The sequence below is a fragment of the Gymnodraco acuticeps genome, unplaced genomic scaffold (genome assembly GCF_902827175.1).
Source record: "Gymnodraco acuticeps unplaced genomic scaffold, fGymAcu1.1, whole genome shotgun sequence".
Lineage (NCBI taxonomy): Eukaryota > Metazoa > Chordata > Actinopteri > Perciformes > Bathydraconidae > Gymnodraco > Gymnodraco acuticeps.
In genome coordinates, this window is record NW_022990206.1 from 305411 (window position 1) to 327656 (window position 22246).

Genomic DNA, 22246 nt, shown 5'->3' on the forward strand with positions numbered 1-22246 from the left:
TATTTAGCATTCATAAGCAAACATTTCTCATCTGTTTCATGGAGCAATCTCCATAGAATTGGGTATGTGGCATGGTAAACATGTGTACTTGCTCATGATTAAAACTCATCCGAGATCTATACACGTGGTTTTCAGTCACAGCCAGTATTGTCCAATATGGTGTAAACCTTTACATCAGACGACTCTGATAAGTGCTTTTTAAAAAACGTGGGGATGTCATAAACATTTGGTTCAGCTCTTTTTTAATAAAAAATGTATACACAAAGATTGACACTACTTTCAGCAAGACACTTGAGGTCACAAGCTTTTAATTTATTTAAGTTGGCAGTTTCCTTTTGGCTTCATAAAACTACAAAGTGTAAAGAAGTCTCAAGAGAGAGACACTTGAATTGCTTGTACCATTTGTCTCACATCAGGGGTTGAACATCATTAGAATAATGCTCAAAGGAAGAGCAGCTTAAGTTAATAAAACAAAGTCATAGCAAAACAGACATCTTTGCTTGAACAGAAGGTCACAGTGCCCGTTCTCAACTTGACTAATGTGGTCACAACCTCCAATGGCACAAGAAACATGCGGGAAAATCCATTAGCAGCCCAAGATGACCAATCACATTTTAGCAGATGCTCTAAAATGAATACAAACTGAATGTGACTCTTGTAGTGTGACTCCAATATTATACAATCCTGTACTACATGATGCACCTATTAGCATATTTTTTAATTAACTGATTTCCATAGTTCAACAGTTTTATAAACCTAAACCATATGGACAAAATACAATGAGCTTGAGAAACAAATCCCATTTCATCAAGTTTATCTGGCGTAAAGTAAATTTAGCAATTTAAGTTTAGTGAAACCTTTCTCAAACTCCAGGCGCTGGATATTAAAAGTTTCACTAGATATCCCAACACTTTGACCATAACAATATGGGTTTACATACATTTGATTAACTCCCACTCGCAAACATTATCACACCGAAGCAACCCATTTCCGAGGGTGGCTACGGCTCCCAAATACATTAGGGGCTTCACAGTTAAGCAGCCTTTAAAATAAATGTCTGCAACAGTAAACATGGATCCCGCAGGATTTCTGAGGAATACAACTAGCAGTGGAACAAAAAATGAAATATTGTTACTGATAGCAAAATACACAAACGTATGTTAAGCCTAATGCTTATAGCTTCTCAAAACTCCATATGTACAATGTTATGACAATATTGACTTCATGTGTCTGCCCACATTGGAGTTATTATCCTGCATAATTGCGTCCTTCTATAGCACTAACAGTATCTCAGTCTAGTTGCATCTCTCTACAGAAAAGCAATTTGGCTGGTTCTCAAGGGAAATCTTTGTTTTTATTTATTTTTTCTAACATATCTGCAACAAGGAATGTGAGCAGAGCAGCGTGGGAGCAGAGCAGCAAGCCCAACATGATTTTGATTCTGCTCTATTTCTACTAACTGAACTGCTGGACTGTTTTGCAGTCTGTCTTTTGGCCACCAGCAGTGAGTGTAGATAATCCATGACGGACAGATGTGTGGTGAGGGTCTGTCTCTGTGTGACAAGAACCACTGTTGTTTGCCTATCATCCAGGCCCTCTACCTTTTAAATACACATTTATTTATCAGGATAATTACAACTTTGATGAAACATTCTCATTGTCTTATCGACTTCTAACAGAAGATCCACATCTGTCAACCTCACTTCATGAGTCTCCACCTCATTTAAATGCCATCTAAATGTTGCTTTGCATCGTGCAATACACATGAAGGGCAGCATGCACATCATTTCCTACAGAGAAAACTGGTGTTATTTTAAGGTTAGCAGAGAACAACTGGGATAAAGAACATTTCAAATGTAGAAAATAGACAACCTGGAGCAGCTGGGAGTGGAGCGATAAGAATATGTGGGTAGAGAGTGGAAAGCAGAAATTGCTGATGCTCAATTCCAATCACGTACACAGTTTGGCAATCCTTATGCCACAGGATAACATAAATCACAGATTTAGTATCCTCAGGTTTTAAATCAAGCAAAAAAGGGGGAAGCTCATTCAAGCAAGGAACCACTCATGTAAAGGAATGCCAAATCACTGAGGACTATGTACTGAATGTCACGTATCCTTAGATTGAGTGTGTATTGATTTGTGCACTTTGAACACGGGGGGGGGGGGGGCCATCATCAAAACAGCAGGAATAATTTTTCTTTCATTATCATTTTAAATCAGCCTCCTCTTTTTTAACCCGTGAGCTTTAGACTTTAATTAGGTCTCGACCTTGTTTCCCCCCATTCCCCATCTCTTTTCGCCTTTGCCATAAATCCTTTTTATGCTTTTTAGCCCAAGGGGCACAAACATAATGGCTCACAGTAATTCATGCTTATATTCCAATATAAATGCACCGGTGTGGTCCTCATGCTATAGTTTTACTACCTTTCCCTTTTGTCTTCTCCCCATTTTGAGAAGAAGTTACTGCACTTAATTAGTGCAGTATCACACACTATCTCCTGTCACAAACAATCCTTCATTACACCCCTGAGGGTGTGAATGTGTCTCTATCCAGCCTGCTCCCCTTCTTTAAATATTGATACTCTGATTCTCTCCATATTAGCAAATGGCTGTTGATCACAGACCTCTGCAAGGGTGTGTGTTCGTGCCTCAGAACCTTAATGAAGCAGGAGCAGATGAATATTTAATATCCTCAACGCATCTATCACCATAAATGCTTTTATGTGTCTATTAGCCCCGCAGAGAATTCCTCGTGTGTCCTCCCTTTTTCAGACCCAGAGTGCCGTGAGCTATTCTGAATGCCAACATCTGTGTTTACTTTGTGAACAACTTGATCAGCAAGTTCATTAATCCCTTTAAACCAACTAAAAGCCTATGTTTACAGTTTATATCTCTGTTAAGTTGATATAATTGATATAAAGCAGGATAACTGTGATGGTGATTTGATTGCTTTTATCCATTTAGGCCTGATTGGGTGTTAAGGCAGCACATTTTCAGACTTTACAGTGTTTCACTAATCAATAAGAAATCAGGATTTGATGCTTACTGTATTCACTGTTGATTGTAATTGTTTGAACACAGATTACAATGGCAACTAATAAAGTAATTGTTTTTTCCAAGGAACTGCATTTCACTGAATAAATGCTTGAAAAACTGAAAATGTAATGTTATAGCACGATAATCCACAACAATCCTTCAGGGCCATGCAACAGCCTTTGATCTGCTGTGTGTCAACAGTAATTCCCACCGAGCACCAGCTGCATGCCTGCTCAGCAGTGGCGGTTCTAGACCAATTTGACTGGGGGGGGCCACTGGGGGGCCAGTTATTTTCTGAGGGGGGCACAATAAATGCAGGACGAAAAAGAGAACTAGACAGTATGCGTATAAGAAAACAATGCAATACAGTTATTGGTATTTGTTTCAGTACACTTATTTATTTCAGATATATCTTATAGTTATTACTGTTAGCTTCAGCTTAAGTTATAGTACAATTGTTGCACTAACACCATATCATATTTATATAAAAATAAAGGCAATGAACAGTTACATCTCTACTTTACATCTACAATTACACGGATACAATAGTTTAACTCACCTTCAATTATCGTGGTAGTCTCTCGAAACGTAGGTTTCAATCAGTCTTTCTTGGATGCAACAGCCTCTGATGATCCGGACAGTGAAAGTGAGTGCACCGCTCTAATGGGTCCTGAGTGCACCGCTCTAATGGGTCTGACTAGAATGACGAATAACGTTAGTTCCGCCTATTCCGTCATTCAATAAATCGTGTAATAAATCATACATTTTTTTCACTTTTCATTTTTAGGGGGGTCAGAGGTCAGTGTTAGGGGGCACTGCCCCCCCCCCCCCTGCCCCCCCTCTAGAACCGCCCCTGCTGCTCAGTTCCATGTTGATTTGTGAATTAACATTAGTCAACATCAATACATTTGAGTTAGAAGCTAAATGTACTGTTTTTGTTGAGACACATTTGTCTTACACTGCATAGATGGTAAATTCATTAGTAATTTCACTGTCTATTTTTATTATCATATACATTTTCTTCTGCTGGGGACAAAACATGTAGAAAAGCTAATGTTAACATTATGCTTGTGTGTGAGTGCTTAAAATATTAGTGAGCTTGAACACATTGTATCCCACAGGTATGATTGTTTGTGTACAGGCAGGAGTAAGGAGGGTTTGCATATCAGACAGGAAATTGGCACGTATTAAAAATCTTGCCCCTCAGTCTTGGGAGTTATTTAAATCTCTTTTGTAGGTGGATAGTAGAGCCTTGGAGCAAAACATAATCTGGGCTATTTCTTTAAATCACCTTTATTGGGTGCAGGAATAAAACATTATTCACAATATGAGTCTTAAGATGTATTTGAATGCATGTCCTAAACATTAAATTGTAAGCTTGAACACTGCTTTTGTGCGTACTTGTTGGAGTTAGGTACTTGTTGAAAATAGACAACACAAAGCTATAGAAGTGAGAACTGCTGCTATTTCTACTGTCACATATTCAGATGACATAAACATTCAACTGCTTGTGTCAATCACGGCTGCAAACATCCCCCAGGAGGATTAAAGGAGTGTTTTTAAGAGAATGAAACAGAGTGAGTCTTCCGTGTAAGAGGGATTTGTCAAATGGCAGACGTGTGATGTGTGCGTGTATGTGTGTGTGTGTGTGTGTGTGTGTGTGTGTGTGTGTGTGTGTGGTGTGTGTGTGTGTGTGTGTGTGTGTGTGTGTGTGTGTGTGTGTGTGTGGTGTGTGTGTGGTGTGTGTGTGTGTGTGTGTGTGTGTGTGTGTGTGTGTGTGTGTGTGTGTGTGTGTGTGTGTGTGTGTGTGTGTGTTCTCAGGGTGAGGACAGGAATACAGATAAAGTTCCTCTTGCTGCGGGAGTGGAGTGGATGTGATCATGAGTGTGTCAAAGGGTGTGTGCTGCACTGTGCCTGGCTGTGAGTGATAAAGACACAGTGAGGACACTGTGGGAAGATGCATGCATGAATTCAAATGGGCATATGTGCACAGAAACTCTCCTGCTCTCACTCTCACACACTTGCATCCTCTCACACATTATTTTTGCTGATTTGCTACTCGGCACACGGCAAGAACACAAGGTGCAAGCTGCAACATTAAAAAGCTATTAAGTGATAATTAGTGGCACCATGGCCCGCAGAGTAAGGCTCGAGCCCTGACAGCAACAGCAATCTACTGTTACAGCATCTGAACATACTGTAATGAACCCACTGTGCAGCAGAGATTAGCCACAACCTATTCACCAGAGATACGTTCCCTCCTGCACTGCCACCACACAGGCCATAAAGAGGGAGGGGTAACAGTTAACAAGTTGTACAAGCCTCACCACCAGTAATGGGATTTATATTTGGGGATGGTAAAAGCCTTACACATCATGATAAACAACTGGTGGAGAAAAAACATAATCAGGCTCATTCCTGAGAGAGTGAGGGTAAATGGAGAAAGAACAAGAGTCGGTTTACAGCGACAATTATGGAAGCTGCAAGAAACATACTAATACAGTAAAGTTGGGCTGTTCATCGTTCAAATGTTAAGAACCCGGCACCCTCAATGCGATACGGATAGCAACAAAGTACCAAAGTGTAATTTTGTCCATACTGTACTTCCTACCCATCATGAATGGAGGCATCTTTACCATAACAGACTAAATGGGCTCTAGCTGCGGCCGTAGTGGGCCAATCACAGGTCGCAGTTGTGATGCCCCTGTGGGTTCATCAGTAGAGAGGAGGTGGCTGTCCTGTCTGTGCTGTGGTGATTGGTGATTGCATTGATTGCAGTAACTCAGGGCACCTGGGTCTGGTGCCCTGCAGCTATTTAAAGACTCTCTGCTCCTCTCTGTGCTCTCTCTCTGCTTCTCCCTACAGGCACCCCGGTTTTGTTGAGTATATTATGAGTTTCTTCAGTTACTTCACTTTGTGCACTTCAACACTCCAACACTCTCACACACATAGTGGGGCAAAAAAGTATTTAGTCAGCCACCAATTGTGCAAGTTCTCCCACTTAAAACGATGAGAGAAGCCTGTAATTTTCATCCTAGGTATACCTCAACTATGAGAGACAAAATGAGAAGAAAACAAATCCAGAAAATCACATTGTCTGATTTTTAAAGAATTTATTTGCAAATTATGGTGGAAAATAAGTATTTGGTCAATAACAAAAGTTCATCTCAATACTTTGTTACATACCCTTTGTTGGCAATGACAGAGGTCAAACGTTTTCTGTAAGTCTTCACAAGGTTTTCACACACTGTTGCTGGTATTTTGGCCCATTCCTCCATGCAGATCTCCTCTAGAGCAGTGATGTTTTGGAGCTGTCGCTGGGCAACACAGACTTTCAACTCCCTCCAAAGATTTTCTATGGGGTTGAGATCTGGAGACTGGCTAGGCCACTCCAGGACCTTGAAATGCTTCTTACGAAGCCACTCCTTCATTGCCCGGGCGGTGTGTTTGGGATCATTGTCATGCTGAAAGACCCAGCCACGTTTCATCTTCAATGCCCTTGCTGATGGAAGGAGGTTGTCACTCAAAATCTCACGATATGGCCCCATTCATTATTTCCTTTACACGGATCAGTCGTCCTGGTCCCTTTGCAGAAAAACAGCCTCAAAGCATGATGTTTCCACCCCCATGTTTCACAGTAGGTATGGTGTTCTTTGGATGCAACTCAGCATTCTTTCTCCTCCAAACACGTCTAGTTGAGTTTTTACCAAAAAGTTCTATTTTGGTTTCATCTGACCATATGATATTCTCCCAATCCTCTTCTGGATCATCTAAATGCTCTCTAGCAAACTTCAGACGGGCCTGGACATGTACTGGCTTAAGCAGGGGGACACGTCTGGCACTGCAGGATTTGAGTCCCTGGTGGCGTAGTGTGTTACTGATGGTAGCATGTGTTACTTTGGTCCCAGCTCTCTGCAGGTCATTGACTAGGTCCCCCCGTGTGGTTCTGGGATTTTTGCTCACCGTTCTTGTGATCATTTTGACCCCACGGGGTGAGATCTTGCGTGGAGCCCCAGATCGAGGGAGATTATCAGTGGTCTTGTATGTCTTCCATTTTCTAATAATTGCTCCCACAGTTGATTTCTTCACACCAAGCTGCTTACCTATTGCAGATTCAGTCTTCCCAGCCTGGTGCAGGTCTACAATTTTGTTTCTGGTGTCCTTTGACAGCTCTTTGGTCTTGGCCATAGTGGAGTTTGGAGTGTGACTGTTTGAGGTTGTGGACAGTTGTATTTTATACTGATAACGAGTTAAAACAGGTGCCATTAATACAGTTAACAAGTGGAGGACAGAGGAGGCTCTTAAAGAAGAAGTTACAGGTCTGTGAGAGCCAGAAATCTTGTTTGTTTGTAGGTGACCAAATACTTATTTTACCAAGGAATTTATCAATTAATTCATTAAAAATCCTACAATGTGATTTCCTGGATTCTTTCCCCCCATTCCGTCTCTCATAGTTGAAGTGTACCTAGGACGAACATTACAGGCCTCTCTCATATTTTTAAGTGGGAGAACTTGCACAATTGGTGGCTGACTAAATACTTTTTTGCCCCACTGTACATGTCCATACAATCCTCATCCTGCATTTACATTACTGATACCACTGACATCCACACCTCATACTTTATTGGTTTTGACTTGATTTGATTTGTTTGTCCTATATAAACATATGTTGTTAACCGTCGACATGGTGTGTCTCCTCTTTGTTGTGGCCTTTTGAGCCGGGTCGTAACACAGTGATTTTCTGCAAAAATAAATATATACAAATAGTATTCTTTTTCTTCATCATCTTGATTCAGGTATTGTTTGATCGTAGGAGTGTCAACACCACTTGGCATTGTTTTATTTTTTCAGTTCTGATACCTAACCTGGTTGTTGTGTTTTCTGGCATACCACTGGAGAATATTGAAAAGGCTCCATGCTTACACATTCAACAACTATCATAGTTATTACATAAATTCTGTGATTAAAGTGTCAGTAATTTATAGGTAATTACTACAAAAAAATATTTTTAGTAGTTTAAGATTTATATTGCAATTCTTGCTTAAATTAAGCCCCAAAGACCCCCCCGGCGGGTCTTTTTTTTGACGACACTGTGTCTCAGGGCATCTTAATATTTAAGAACCTATTAATGTGTTATACCAGATTAACGGGAAGAATCTAAGCTACAGTAACTGACAATACAAACCATTTTTACCAAAACAAAACATGTCTCATAAGAAGCATCTAAATGAGCCCTGAGCAACAAATGAGCCCTGAGCAACAAATGCTAACGCACTTTGGCACAGAACTCAAGATAAAGATACCCTTATTACTTATCGTAGCTGCACATACAAGATATCCGATTAAAGCTGAGGTTCCACAGATTATTTAGGTATAGTATCATCACTGAGCGATCCGAACTCTTGACAGGGAAAGCAAACACAGACATCACAACACGTACCTTTACGGAGCTTTTACGGGAGATCGTCTCACCATAGCTGTCAATCTGATCAAAAGACGTGTTCAATGGCATTAAAACGAGATAAAACGCGGCTGAATCGGTTAATCCATAGGTTGATAATGTGTCTGTGGCTTTGAAAAAATTATTTATAATCCATAATTCAATTTTTATGTAAAAATCGGAGAGTAAAAGTTAGCTGCTAATGGTAGCCACCAGAGTTATCGCAGCTTCCGGTTTTGGCTATGCGTCACTCTCACTCCTTATTTGGTAATGTGTGTGTGTATGTGGGAGTTCCCCCTCCATTGGCTCTGACGGTTAGAAAGAAATGTCATTCATCAAAATCGACCAAGGGGGGCCAGAGATATGTTAAACCCACCCAAATGACCCCAGAAGTGTTTTTTTTGTGCTAAATTGCACTTGTTTTGCATCAATCTTGATACAGGGTACTTATTATATGTTGTACTTTGGATTCCTAAAGCTTTTAGTCTACCATCCCATCATTCAAGGGTGGTTTTCACTATAAGTAATTTTTTTTTTTTGGACACAATAATTTACATTTTGGCACTGTGTTCAATCTGAATTGACTTTAAAATAAAAAAATCTATATTGATTCTGACACTTCTACATCGAACTCACAGGTGTAACCTTGCTTTGAGAAAAAAGATTATTAATTTAACCCTTTTAGAAGGGAAGATATGGTCATTTGTTCTGGGAATGTCATTTTCGAGCCTGAGACCTGAAAAACAGGCTCGGGCTTAACAGGTTGTAATATCTACTGTACACTATGGCTAACTAGGAACATATTTTACTATCAGAATGATACCCAACAGTTCTGAAATGGCTCTAAATGGAAAACAACATAATTTGTATTTGATTATAACAACATGCAAAAGCAGCCTTCAAAGGATATTAGAAAAATACAAGACCCAGAGTAGTTTGTTGTTTCTCTGAGGCTGAAATATATTGGAAGCATCTGTTGCTTTCCAGATGCCGTGACAGGTATCAGAATAGATTAGCTTGATGACAATTACTAATGCTAGAATTAGACTTGGTAAGCAGCTGGCACTGACGTTAGCAGGACTACAGGTGGGTGGATGAGGTACAATGGTTGGAGATTAAAATGCCTGCATACAGTACTTGAAGACACACACACACACACACACACTCACACACACACCATTAGGCTGTGGTGATAGATAAGGCTAAAGTGTATGGTAGGCTGACTGCCTGCAGTTCATAGAGTGGAAAAAGGTGACAGCCACACTACAAAGTAAATAAAGTAATATATCTTCATTCAAATAGGTGAAGAGCATTCTTCCAAAGTATTTACTGTATTGTACTGTATACTTGTACTGTAGATACGAGCATGGTTTTATATACTATCACGTTTAATCGTGTTTTATGCCGTTTGCCAAGACTTGATAAGTCGCTCGTAAAACACAGGAGGTATGGAAGCTAAGAACACCATATGTGGTAAATTGTACAGCTAATATAACACAACACATTCGTTGTATTTCCTTTAACTGGTGGATTATGGATATATAGTTGCTGATCAAAAGCTGGAACACAAACCACCAAATACAAAAACATAATTCAGATCCAGTCGTCATGACTCCACTCCGGAGGGATTCCCCGATCATTTCTTACAGTTTCTCATCAAGGGGGGGGGGGGGGGTCTCCTGTCCCGGTACAAACACACTGCCTGAGGAAGGCTATGTGTATTGTTTTTGTCATTAACCTTTTTCGGGCCATTTATTTATTTATTTTGGTGACGATCCGACCTCCATGCTGCTACTCTGGTTCAAACTGCATCCATCAAACAATATGATTTATGTCCACCTCCCCAAAATAACCCACATCTGACACGGTGTGAGATGTATTTTTTAACTGTTCTGTCGTCATTTCCTGCGATCTTCTTCATGCAGTCAGTCAGAATGAATGAATGAATGGGCGTTTATTTGACTATTTATAGGCAAATATGGGCGTTACGTGAAGCCCGCAAAAGCTGCACCGCATTTCGAGTCGGTTGTGATTTATAAAGGGAAACCGGCGTAGGAAGTGCCATATGCACTTTCCTTGCCGGTACGCAATGTTTGGTGAATCGGGAAGTGGCGGAAAATTTATGGACCTATTTTTCGGATTTCTACTACGTAAGCAACCTTCCCACGTGAATCCTACGCACGGCGTTATACATGAGGCCCCTGGCCTGCAGAGAGAATCCAATCATTCAATTTTAAAAACCTGCTGGAAAGGTCTGGGAAAATAAAACGAATAAAAGATCTCCAATGGCTGTTACTGAGCTGCTCTTGAGCAAGGCACATTAGCTCAGCAGCTAATAGTTTTAGGGGGAGGATGATTGAGCAGATTGACTCGCGGTAGGTGTCATTGTCAGTGCATCTGAACAAAAATGAAGCTGCGTTTTGCTGACACAGGCATTATACAATTATTATATTACAAGGGGGGGGGTCTCCTGTCCCGGTACAAACACACTGCCTGAGGAAGGCTATGTGTATTTATTTTGTCATTAACCTTTTTCGGGCCATTTATTTATTTATTTTGGTGACGATCCGACCTCCATGCTGCTACTCTGGTTCAAACGGCATCCACCAAACAATATGAATATGTGTGTACAGTAATGGACTAGGTTAATACAATCAATCATATACAAAACACATACACACACCCATAAACATTAACAGAGACTACAGCAGTGATGCTGTATTCATTAGCCTGTGTAATGCACAGCTTCCTCCATCTGATGAGAGCTGAGAAGATAAAAGAGAAGAATCAGGGGAAGAAGAGTGACATATAAATAATAATAATACCTTCCATTGTAGAGAAGTTATGATATACCCTTCCCCCCAAACCCTTTCTCACACTTCTCTTCCCACATCTCCATGCTTCCCTGTAGGACAGCGCCACTATGCAGTTCTGTGCCAACAAACTGGACAAGAAAGATTTCTTCGGCAAGTCGGACCCTTTCATGGTCTTCTACAGAAGCAACGAGGATGGAACGTGAGTGTTTCATGCGATTCAGTTTTGTTATTTCAAGTGTTTTCATAGGAAGTGCAGGTGCTGCCAGTGGACAGAAAAGCCCCCTGAGACAAACATTTTCCACTGAGATGTACATTAAAGAAAATCCTATCGACAAACACATTTAAAAAATAGTTGCTGTTTTTTGTATTACCAAGCTCCCCAATATCCAGGGTAGATATTAGGTTGCCTTTCTTGAAGCAGGTTAAATGAGCTCCTATGAGAGTTTTGAAAAACAATTTAGAAAAATGAGTTTTAAAGAACAATATCATAAAGGTTACAGTAACATAATAGCAAAAAATCAGAATCACATGGGGAAGTGGGAGAGGCACAAACAGCAGGAACATTGAAGAGAGGAGAGTGGTGAGACTTTATGGAGAAGAATTGCAGTGGTCACGGATACAAGCACAACTTAAAAAGCTGCATACAGAGGCAAGTATCCTGTTCAAAACACTACTCCCATGACTATACCTTACCTAAATGACTCCAGCAGATCCAAAAGGAAATGGAGAAAAAAGCATAAAAGCAAGATTAAGATAAATCTGCATTTTCCATCAATAGGAAAAACAGTGTCAGTTTCTAAGGCAATTCACAGAGGGATTCACAACACTTCCCCCATCTCTTCACGCCTTCCCAAAGTGCTGTTCAGCTTCCCGAGGGACTGCGCAGATGTGTCAGCGTCAGCCCTATCTTACCGGAGCTGCTTTAGCAAGTGCTTCATTAGCCATCTTCCAACTTTTCGCAGTATTTTTTTTAATACATAACAGGGTGGGAAATGGATCTCCAAAGATGTGCTATATTATCTGTGTTTGCTGCCAGAGGGTGTTACAAATTAGTGGTATATGCAGCTAAAGGACTAACACGGTTTTAAAAGGCTTGAGGCACAAGTAAAAAAGCCTTGTTGCTTTTGGAGAGGATATTTGGCGGAATTTGATAGCAAATTATTTGACTCTGCTCAGCGAAGCATTTCAGATATCAGAGGAATACATTTGCATATCATTGTCACATAGGGTCAAGGGAAAGGATTTAAAAGCCAGACCAAAATATCTAGTTATTCTCCGGGGTCTAAAACACAATAAAACAGCCAAGTGATAAACAAAGATGGGTACAGCCCTATTTATTGTCACTGTAGGACTTGACATTAGGCTTGTTTTAGAGGAGCTACAGCTTGCCTCAAAGGTAGAGACGAGTAGCCATTTGCAGGAGGTTTTAGAAAGTGCTTCTGAAGTTGAACAGCTCCAAGTTATCTAGACTTAAGAAGCTGTCGATGTGAATGCAATAGATATCCCGCTGTTATTGTATTGACATAATCATCTTTGGCACTATCAGTATTAATGTAGGAGTGATTCCATTTCCTGAGTGATAACTCCATTCCATATCGCTTAATTTGTGCAATAAACATTTTACACTTTTGCTCTAGTCTTGCTGTATCCATGTTTCAGACAGTTGAGCCTCTGACAAAATAATTAAACATCATGCTATTCATTCAAAACAATTGAACATTTTGAAAAATAATATTAAAAGTTTGGGTCATCTTAAACAAGCCTTGTTTTTCCTGTTTCTGTTTTAGAGAATCGCTCATCCCCTTATTTGAAAATGAATCTTTCGCCCTGGCTTTTGTAATTTAAAACATAATGTCAACATTTATTTCTCTGTTTATTTTTATTTTTTAATATATTTTCCTAATTTCCCTCCACCTCTAGGTTTACTATCTGCCATAAAACTGAGGTGGTGAAGAACACATTAAATCCAGTGTGGCAGCCTTTCGCTATCCCAGTACGAGCGCTCTGCAATGGAGACTACGACAGGTAAACAATGCAGCTTCCCCCACACCTTCTGATCGCCATCTTTCACAGTTGGCTCAATGTATCCTTATGTCTCTAATCACACATGCACATATAGAAAAACGTGCACACACAACTAGAATAGTTTATAATGTCGACCCCATTGACATCTTCAACTTTCATTGATTTCTGTGGGCTGAATTTATCGACTGCCTTCATGGCTCCAAACGATAATCTCTCTGAATGATAAAACTGCAAACGGATGACAGCCATTACACCCTGTGTGTCGATGGGTTTAAGCAGAAATCCATTCAACCAGGTGCAGTGATAAACCTCCAATTCTTTAAACTGTCACATTATTTCTGCTGCTGTGTGCTAAGGACATCGCTCTGTATCAATATTTGCTAGAGTAGCAGGGGTCACGCTCAACAAGCATCTCTGATGTGATTCTGTTGTCAACACTTACCTCTTCAGATATAATCTGGGCCATATACTTACTGTAAGTATACAATTTTAACACTAACAATTAGTGAACAGTGTGCCTTCCCAAAACTCAAAAACACCATTGCAAAAGGTAAGGGTATGGATGCAATTCATATGGATTGCACTTTCATCTTAAAGGTCACCTATTAAGCAAAATCCACTTTTTCATGTCGTGTATACCTAAACATGTGTCCCCTCTGTGTAAAGAGATTCTGAAAGTTTCATGAAAAATGATTCGCTCACTTTTTGTCCTGATCCATTTATATAAAAACCTGTCTGAAAATGAGCTGATCAGATTTTGGCCGAATACTACAAGAAATTCTCACAAGCCTGCAACAGTAACGCGTTACTGTAACGGCGTTATTTTTTGCAGTAACTAGTACTCTAACGCATTACTTTTTAAATGCAGTAACCCAGTTACCGTTACTACATGGTGCGTTACTCCGTTACTGCGTTAGTTTGTTTTATATAGTCAACAGCCAGGCGAACAGAGATTGAGTAAATGTACTTCCTGTGTCACATGCGGAGACGAGCTGTGGGCGTGTTTGTGTTGTTTACTAACAAGACTATCATGGCGGCGGCGGAGCTCAAGTCTAGTTTCTCCACCTGGAGATATTCTCACTATTTCACTTTTGTCGAGCACAAAGAAAAGAACGTTTTAGTTAAATGTAAGTTGTGTCTTGGCGGGTCAAATATCCTATCTACTGCCCAAACCAGTAATTCAAATCTCTTAAAACATCTGCAAAAATAACATGCTGGAACGAAGCTAGTAGCTAAGACCACAGAGACTCAGCCGACGCCACTCCACCTCCACCTAAGCAACAGCGGCTGGATTTTAACCAAGGGACTGCTGGCCAGGGAAAAGTTGATAAAGCCATTGCACGGTATGTTGTAGAACACATGCAGGCTATTGCTACAGTGGAGTCACCCGCTTTCAGGGAGCTAGTTAGCATGATAGCATGTCCGGGCGGCACACGGCATATGGGACGGGAAACTTTTTCCAACTACCTGGAGAAAGAATATACAAAAATGGAAAGCCAGCTAATATCGATGCAATCCAGATTGCATATAAGGCATGTGAAGTTGATCAACAGATTGTATTATTCTCCAATGCAATAACAGTATTGAAATGAAGGCTATAAGGGCATTAATGGGAGCCCTTTTTGTAAGTAACTAAAACGTTACTTTCCACAGTAACGCATTACTTTTTTGGGGTAAGTAACTAGTAAAGTCACTGAGTTACTTTTTAAATGAAGTAACTCGTAATGGTAACTAGTTACTGGTTTTCAGTAACTAGCACAACACTGTATATCACTGTGTTGCCCATGTTTCATTTTAAAACGGTGAAATCATGTCTGAAGCAAGAAAAAGTAAAAAATAACCTCTGTTGTGACAGTTGTCATTTCAACCAAATTATCAGTGTAAAAATAAATAACCTGTGATAACACATGTCACAGTAAGTAAAGGCGACATTGTTAAGTAAATGGTCAGTTGATGAATGTAAGCACTGCAAAATAATAAAAATAAGGGAGATTAATGTGAGAGAAATAATAAGATAGCAAACAACAGGAACACTCTTAATATAAAATAATGATGGGTTGCTCTTCACAGTTGTCATGTAATTAATGTAGACATGTTGTGGCAGGGGGGATATTAATTCATTTTCTTCCCAGCTTATCTGCCTCCCACTAATTTGAAAGACAGGAAGAAAACAAGCAAAATCATGAAGGAGCTGTGAGGGAGGATGAAAAAGAAGTGACTGACAGGTTACATTGGTGGGGGGTATATTTCATGAGGCATACCGCGTCTTTTTTCTGTGTCTCTCCCTTTTCTCTTCCTTCATTCAAAGGGGTCTGTCCTATCTTGTTTGTATACAGTCAGACTCTAATTACTGAGAATGCTGGGAAACTGGTGTGTGCTCAGAAAAGTCAGATAATCCCAAACAGGTTGAAGGCAGCAGGGTTACTGGTGGGGTTGTTTTATGAAGTATTCGATACTGTGGCTGGCTAAAATACCTAATATGTCCAATCACACATGTGCTTTAGAATGATGGCTATCCTATCAGAGCTAATCATGCACAAGAGACTGAGTCGGGCATCAAAGTTGCTTGTTTCCTTGCAAAAATGCACCAACATATGTCCATATAAAGCCACTGTATGAGACATCCTGAAAAAAGATGAGATAGGATATATTTTATTGATCTGAAATTTGGACAAAGCATTGCACATAATTAAAAATGAAAGAGTAGTAAATACAAAAAAATTATAAAATATCAAGATAGAAATAAAACGGAACTAAAAAAGCAGAAAATATACAAGTTGACCGTGACAATAAAAATCTGTCAACTATCTGCCAAATAAAACACTGAGTGCCAATTTACAGCTAACACAATATAAAAGTAGGATATTATTTATATTAATAGTGCAAGGAAAAGCACAAGCCAGCGATAACAGGTTATATACCTACCTGTTTGTGGGTGAGGAATAATCTTTGTGTCAGTGTTTTTTGACAAAGGGGAATGGCAGAACTGTCTGTCTTTTTAATTACCGTAATTTTCGGACTATAAGCCGCGCCTTTTTTCCCATTTTTCGACCCTGCGGTTTATATAACGGTGCGGCTAATCTATGGATTTTTACAGCTAACGGCCACTAGGGAACCTCCTAAATCTATGGATTTTACAGGTTACAGTCCACCACCTTTAACACTATGGGCTCTATGACCGGTCCGCGCCCGCCACCTTTAAGCGGCGGGCTCCAGCAGGAAAAGCTGGAGGCCGGAAAAGAGTGAGACAGGTAGCGCGCCAAAGTAAAAGTGGAACCGAGAGTGGTACGAGAGACAGAACGAGAGCAAGACAGACAGACATTACGAGAGCGAGACAGTTTGTGCAAAGGAAGTTTTCATGCACAAACCCTGCCGGTACGTGCGCTGGGAGCGCACCGTTTAAGTTTGAAAGTTGAAAAGTTTGTGTGTCTGAAACGCTATGTGATACAGTACAGTTTACACAGCACAGTACATGTGCTGTAGCTACTATTGCACTAAATGGTAACACTTGAATACGTTATGCAAATATGCAACTTGTTTGTTGAAATGTTAATAAATGGGAGCTTCCTCAAACAGCCATCTCTTTCCCGACAATCCCCTCTGTGCACGAACCCTTACATATGGTAATTAAACATTAAAACACCTGCGGCTTATCGTCCAGTGCGGCTTATATATGTACACATCATTCAATTTAGCTGCTGCGGCTTATATGCAGGTGCGCTTTATAGTCCGAAAATTACGGTATATAGGTAGTTCTTAAGACCTACTAATATATTTTGTTCAACCTCTGCAAGAAACATGGGTCTCAACGCTGTCAATTATTTTGATCTGAGTAATTACTTTTGCTTCTATCATCTGAAGGTAGCCCTTTGGAGGTTTTATTGAAGCTGTGGTGTACATACATACCCTATGGAGCAGGGGGGGGAAACAACTTAATCAGTTAAGACTAGGGCAGCAAGTATTGATTATTTCAGTCATCGATTATTGACTATCCCATCGATAACCAAGAAATCAGATAAGAAATACTTGATACCTTTAATAAAGAGCAATAGTAAACATACAAAAGAGAAACCTAGACAAATCTCTTTAAATAACTACCAATTGGTTTCCTTTTTTTTTTTAAATAAACATTAAAGAAGTGATTTAAGACCTGAATGTTTCCGAGAACATGAATTGAAGTATTTGTTTTAAATGGTTCTTTTACCGTGGTTATATTGGCAACTAATGCAAGATCAATAGTTGATGATAATTCATTAGTTGTCTCTTTTACATGTGATGATTAATAATGCTAACTTTATACTCACAATAAGCCCTCGACTGAAAATCCTCACAGCGCAGATGGAATAAAAAACCAAACACTGCCTGCCTAACTTTGCAGATTATAACAACAATTCTAAATAATTCAGCAAAGTCACTCTGAAAGTCTGCAGAAGGTCAAACTGAGGCCCCTTGTGACCTCAAGCAGATAAATGGAGGATTTGCAGAGCCCTCGACACCTAGGATTCTGCCAAAATCTCACAAAGCCTCAATTTATTTGAGATGTGTTTCCATGAAGATGACGTAGATGAGTTGGTTGCATCAAGATAAACAGATAGGGCCACTATCCCTCTCATTGGGTACATTCAAACCATTGAAAAGGGAAGGCATTTTCAGTGTTTCCGCTCAAGTTTGTTATGTGCAAAGTGACATTTGTTTTGTATGGAACAATGGAAGGAAACACACTTTTAGGGATAACCTACATTAGGTTATACATGCTCTGTATGAGTCTCTCACACTCTTCAATATGCTTTATCTCAAAGTCTGAGAGTTTGATCCAAAACAATCGATAAATCATAAATAGTACGAGTTGCATAAGGAGCATTGTTGTGTTTATTACTGTTGTACATGGGTAGAGAGGCAGTTATTGTTGCTCCAACTGCTTGTTTTCCGAGCTGGCACTTCACTACAGCACATAATGGAGGAGGCATTGACGCACCTCTATCTGTGGAGTAGTAGAAGTCTGCTGAAGTACGTCAGTGGATGGCCTACTGGTGATTTGCTCGGCTCTAATAAGATCACAGCTTTGAACACTCTTGTTGAATGCACCAAAAGGCATAAGGTGAAATCCAAAAGCTGCATTGTGCTCTCAAACCTAACTTTTAAGCATCAAGCTAAGCAAGACTCTGCCGGTGTCTGTGAGATGACGCACTCCTCCAGAAGATTGCATCACTGTCTTTCTCGAGCCAGACACATAAAAACGTATATACAGTCACTTGAAAATAGGACTGCACTCTAGTCATACTAGTCTTGTCTCACTTCAGACCGGTATCTATGGAACTAATAAATAAAGTAAATCTCATTCAAACTCTCCTTCAAGATTCAAGGCTTTATTGTCATATGCACAGTAGCTACAATGTAGATATGGAAATGAAAAACGTAAGTCCCAGGCTCCTCCAACAATGCAATATGAATATATATAGGACATAAAACGGATAAAACCAATACAAATTTTGCAAGAAATTAAAATGTGTGTAAAAATGAATGTTCCTGAGACAAAGACGCAGTGTGATGTGGATTGAAGGGACTGTACATATCTCAGCAATGTGCTGCATTTGAGCTGAATGTCTCACCTGTTTTATTAAAAAAACTGGCCTCACAGTCCACCTCCTGGCCTTTCGTGACCATGTCAAAACATATAAGGAAGCTCTCTCCCATGCCAAGACTCACTACTACTCCTGTCTCATTGGTGCCCAGCAAAGCAACCCCAGAACATTGTTCTCCACCATCAATCGCCTACTACGGCCCCCTGACGCCCCCCAGCCCTCAGGGGCTCCCGATCTGTGCTCCAAATTCCTCGACTTCTTCCAGGCGAAAGTGGAGGCCATCCATCAGCAGCTCCTGGCGACTGGCCCTCCCCCCCTACCTGCACCTCAGCCACCTGGTTACGCACCCCAAGCACCGTGCCTCTCCCACTCCAACCTCTCCTCCTTCTCCCCTGTGGATGCTCTCCAAGTGGCCAAACTGGTCAGCTCGGCCAAGACCTCCACCTGCTCCCTGGACCCCATGGTGGTCATCATCAACGCTTCTCTGGCTCCTGGTATAGTCCCCACCAGCTTCAAAATGGCCTCAGTCACCCCCATACTCAAAAAACCTGGCCTGGACCCCGACGACCTCCAGAACCACCGGCCGATCTCCAACCTTCCCTTCCTCAGCAAAACTCTGGAAAGAGTGGTCGCCGGCCAACTCCATCTGTCGCTGGCCAACTCCATCTGTACAATGTCCAACCATGAGCTCTATGAGCCCTTCCAATCCGGCTTCAGACAGCAACACAGCACTGAGACCGCCCTCATCAAGATCACCAACGATCTCCTCATTGCTGCTGACTCTGGCCGCCTCAGCATCCTCATCCTCCTGGACCTCTCTGCAGCGTTTGACACCATCTCTCACAACATCCTCCTCACCCGCCTTTCAGACCTCCTAGGTGTCACTGGCACAGCGCTGTCCTGGTTGACATCCTACCTCCACAACAGGAAACAGTTTGTCTCCATCAGTGGCTCAAACTCGCCCCCAGCCCCAGTCCACCACGGTGTACCCCAGGGCTCTGTACTTGGCCCCCTCCTGTTCGCCATTTACATGCTCCCCCTCGGCCAGATCATCCGATATCATGGACTCAATTTCCACTGTTACGCTGATGATACCCAACTGTATCTCAGCACCACTCCATCCTCCCAGCTCCCCCCTCAGTCTCTCATCAACTGCCTGCATGACATCAAAACATGGATGTCTTCCAACCACCTTAAGCTGAACAGCAATAAAACAGAGCTCATGGTTGTGGCACCCAAGACCCTGCTCCAGAAGGTTGGTGACTTCATCCTCGAGGTCGACGGCTTATCCATCTCCCCATCTCCTGAAGCCCGCAACCTGGGTGTCATCCTCGACTCCACCCTTTCCTTCCATTCCCACGTCAAATCTGTGACGAAATCGGCCTTTTACCACCTAATGAACATTGCCAGACTCCGACCGTCACTCTCGGAGTCGGTTGCCGAAACCCTAGTGCATGCGTTTGTCACCACCCGCTTGGACTACTGCAATGGTGTCCTGTTCGGGGTTCCCAACAAAACCACGGACAGGCTCCAGTATGTCCAAAACTGTGCTGCTAGGGTACTCACACACACAAAGCCGTGGCAGCACATCACTCCCACCCTCATCCACCTACACTGGTTGCTGGTCAAGTCCCGCATATCCTACCTAGTCCTCATCCTTACCTACAAGTCACTCCATGCCCTTGCCCCCCAGTACCTATCGGACATCCTTCACCCACATGCCCCACCCCGGAACCTACGGTCCTCAGACTCTGGCCTGCTTACCACCCCCCGCACCAAACTGCGAACCTTCGGGGACAGAGCCTTCAGTGTGGCAGCCCCTACCCTCTGGAACGCTCTCCCTGCGGAGATTCGCAACATCCCCACACTCGACGCCTTCAAAAGTGCCCTCAAGTCCCATCTGTTTGCCAAGGCTTTCGGCCCCTAATCGATCTGTTGTTTTGTCTGTCTGACTTTTGTTTTATTATGTTTGTTTTTGCCCTATTACTTGTAAAGCGACCTTGGGTCCCTTGAAAGGCGCTATATAAATCCAAGCTATTATTATAATTATTAATAATAATAAATAATAATAATAATATTATAGCGCCTTTCAGGAAACCCAAGGTCGCTTTACAAGTCGGGTAGGGGGGGGGGGAGTAGGGGAAAAAAGGCAGACAGGTTAAGGGGGTGGGGGGGGGGGAAGTAGCGGAAAAATAAACCTATTAAACTAACTATACAGTGGCGAAAGCCTTGGTAAAAAGGTGCGTTTTGAGGGCTTTTTTGAAAATGTCCAGGGTTGGGGCACTGCGGATTTCGGGGGGGGGAGAGAGTTCCAGAGGGTGGGGGATGCCACACTGAAGGCTCTGTCACCAAAAGTCCGCAACCTGGTGCGGGGGGTGGAGAGGAGATCCTGTCCAGATGATCTTAGCTTCCGGGATGGAGTGTGGTAGCGGAGAAGGTCAGACAGGTATTGGGGGGCGAGGGCATGGAGGGATTTGTAAGTCAGAAGAAGGAATTTATAGGTGATACGGTGCTTGACTGGGAGCCAGTGGAGGTGGATCAGGGTGGGGGTGATGTGCTGCCAGGGCTTGGTGTGAGTGAGCACCCTGGCAGCCGAGTTCTGCACATACTGGAGCCTGTCCAGGGCTTTACTGGGAACCCCGAACAGGACTCCGTTGCAGTAATCCAACCGGGAGGAGATGAATGAGGGTCTCGGCCACGAAATCAGAGAGTGATGGTCGTAGACGGGAGATGTTCCTGAGGTGATAGAAGGCAGACTTAGTGACGGATTTGATGTGTGACTAAAATGAGAGAGTGGAGTCAAGGATGACACCCAGGTTACGGACTTCGGGAGACGGGGAGATGGAACAGCCGTCAATGTGAAGGAGGAGATCCCCAACCTTCCGGAGCAGTGCTTTGGGGGCCACAACCGTGAGCTCAGTCTTCTTACTGTTGAGTTTTGAGTATTACTTCTGTAAAAGGCCAATATTGTGTTGCATGAAACAAAAACAAGTATGTGCTTTCAAACCAGTTTCCAAATCAAATCTTTATCTCAATTAAAAATAGAAAAGTTGTGTTAGTGCGACTGCTGTTGGAAAACTCCTGCAGTGTAGCAGCCTCATTTCACTAATGGATGCAGCAGTGTCATGCAGTAATGCAGGATATTGATTATAGGTTGAAAGAAGGAGTGGTGTTGGATTGATATTGGTAATAGGAATGATAATTATTAGAACACGTGGAGCAGTTTATCCATGCAATCACTACAAAGAACAGGGTGTGTCATTATCTTTAATTATAATGTTAAAACATTTTTTCACAGAAGACCCATCTATGTCAATGTTCAACATGAACGAACAAAGGCTACA

The 22246-nt window shown here is 41.7% G+C and overlaps 1 protein-coding gene across 2 annotated transcripts in view; it reads left to right on the forward strand.

Annotated features, from left to right (window-relative positions):
* The window catches only part of cpne5b (copine Vb), a 143085-nt gene that overhangs the window by 97526 nt on the left and 23313 nt on the right, over nt 1-22246 (forward strand). For both annotated transcript variants that reach the window (XM_034218372.1, XM_034218373.1), the window contains 2 exons: nt 11391-11494; nt 13216-13320. In XM_034218372.1, coding sequence (XP_034074263.1) covers nt 11391-11494; nt 13216-13320 — 209 coding nt within the window. The remainder of the gene's footprint in view (nt 1-11390; nt 11495-13215; nt 13321-22246) is intronic.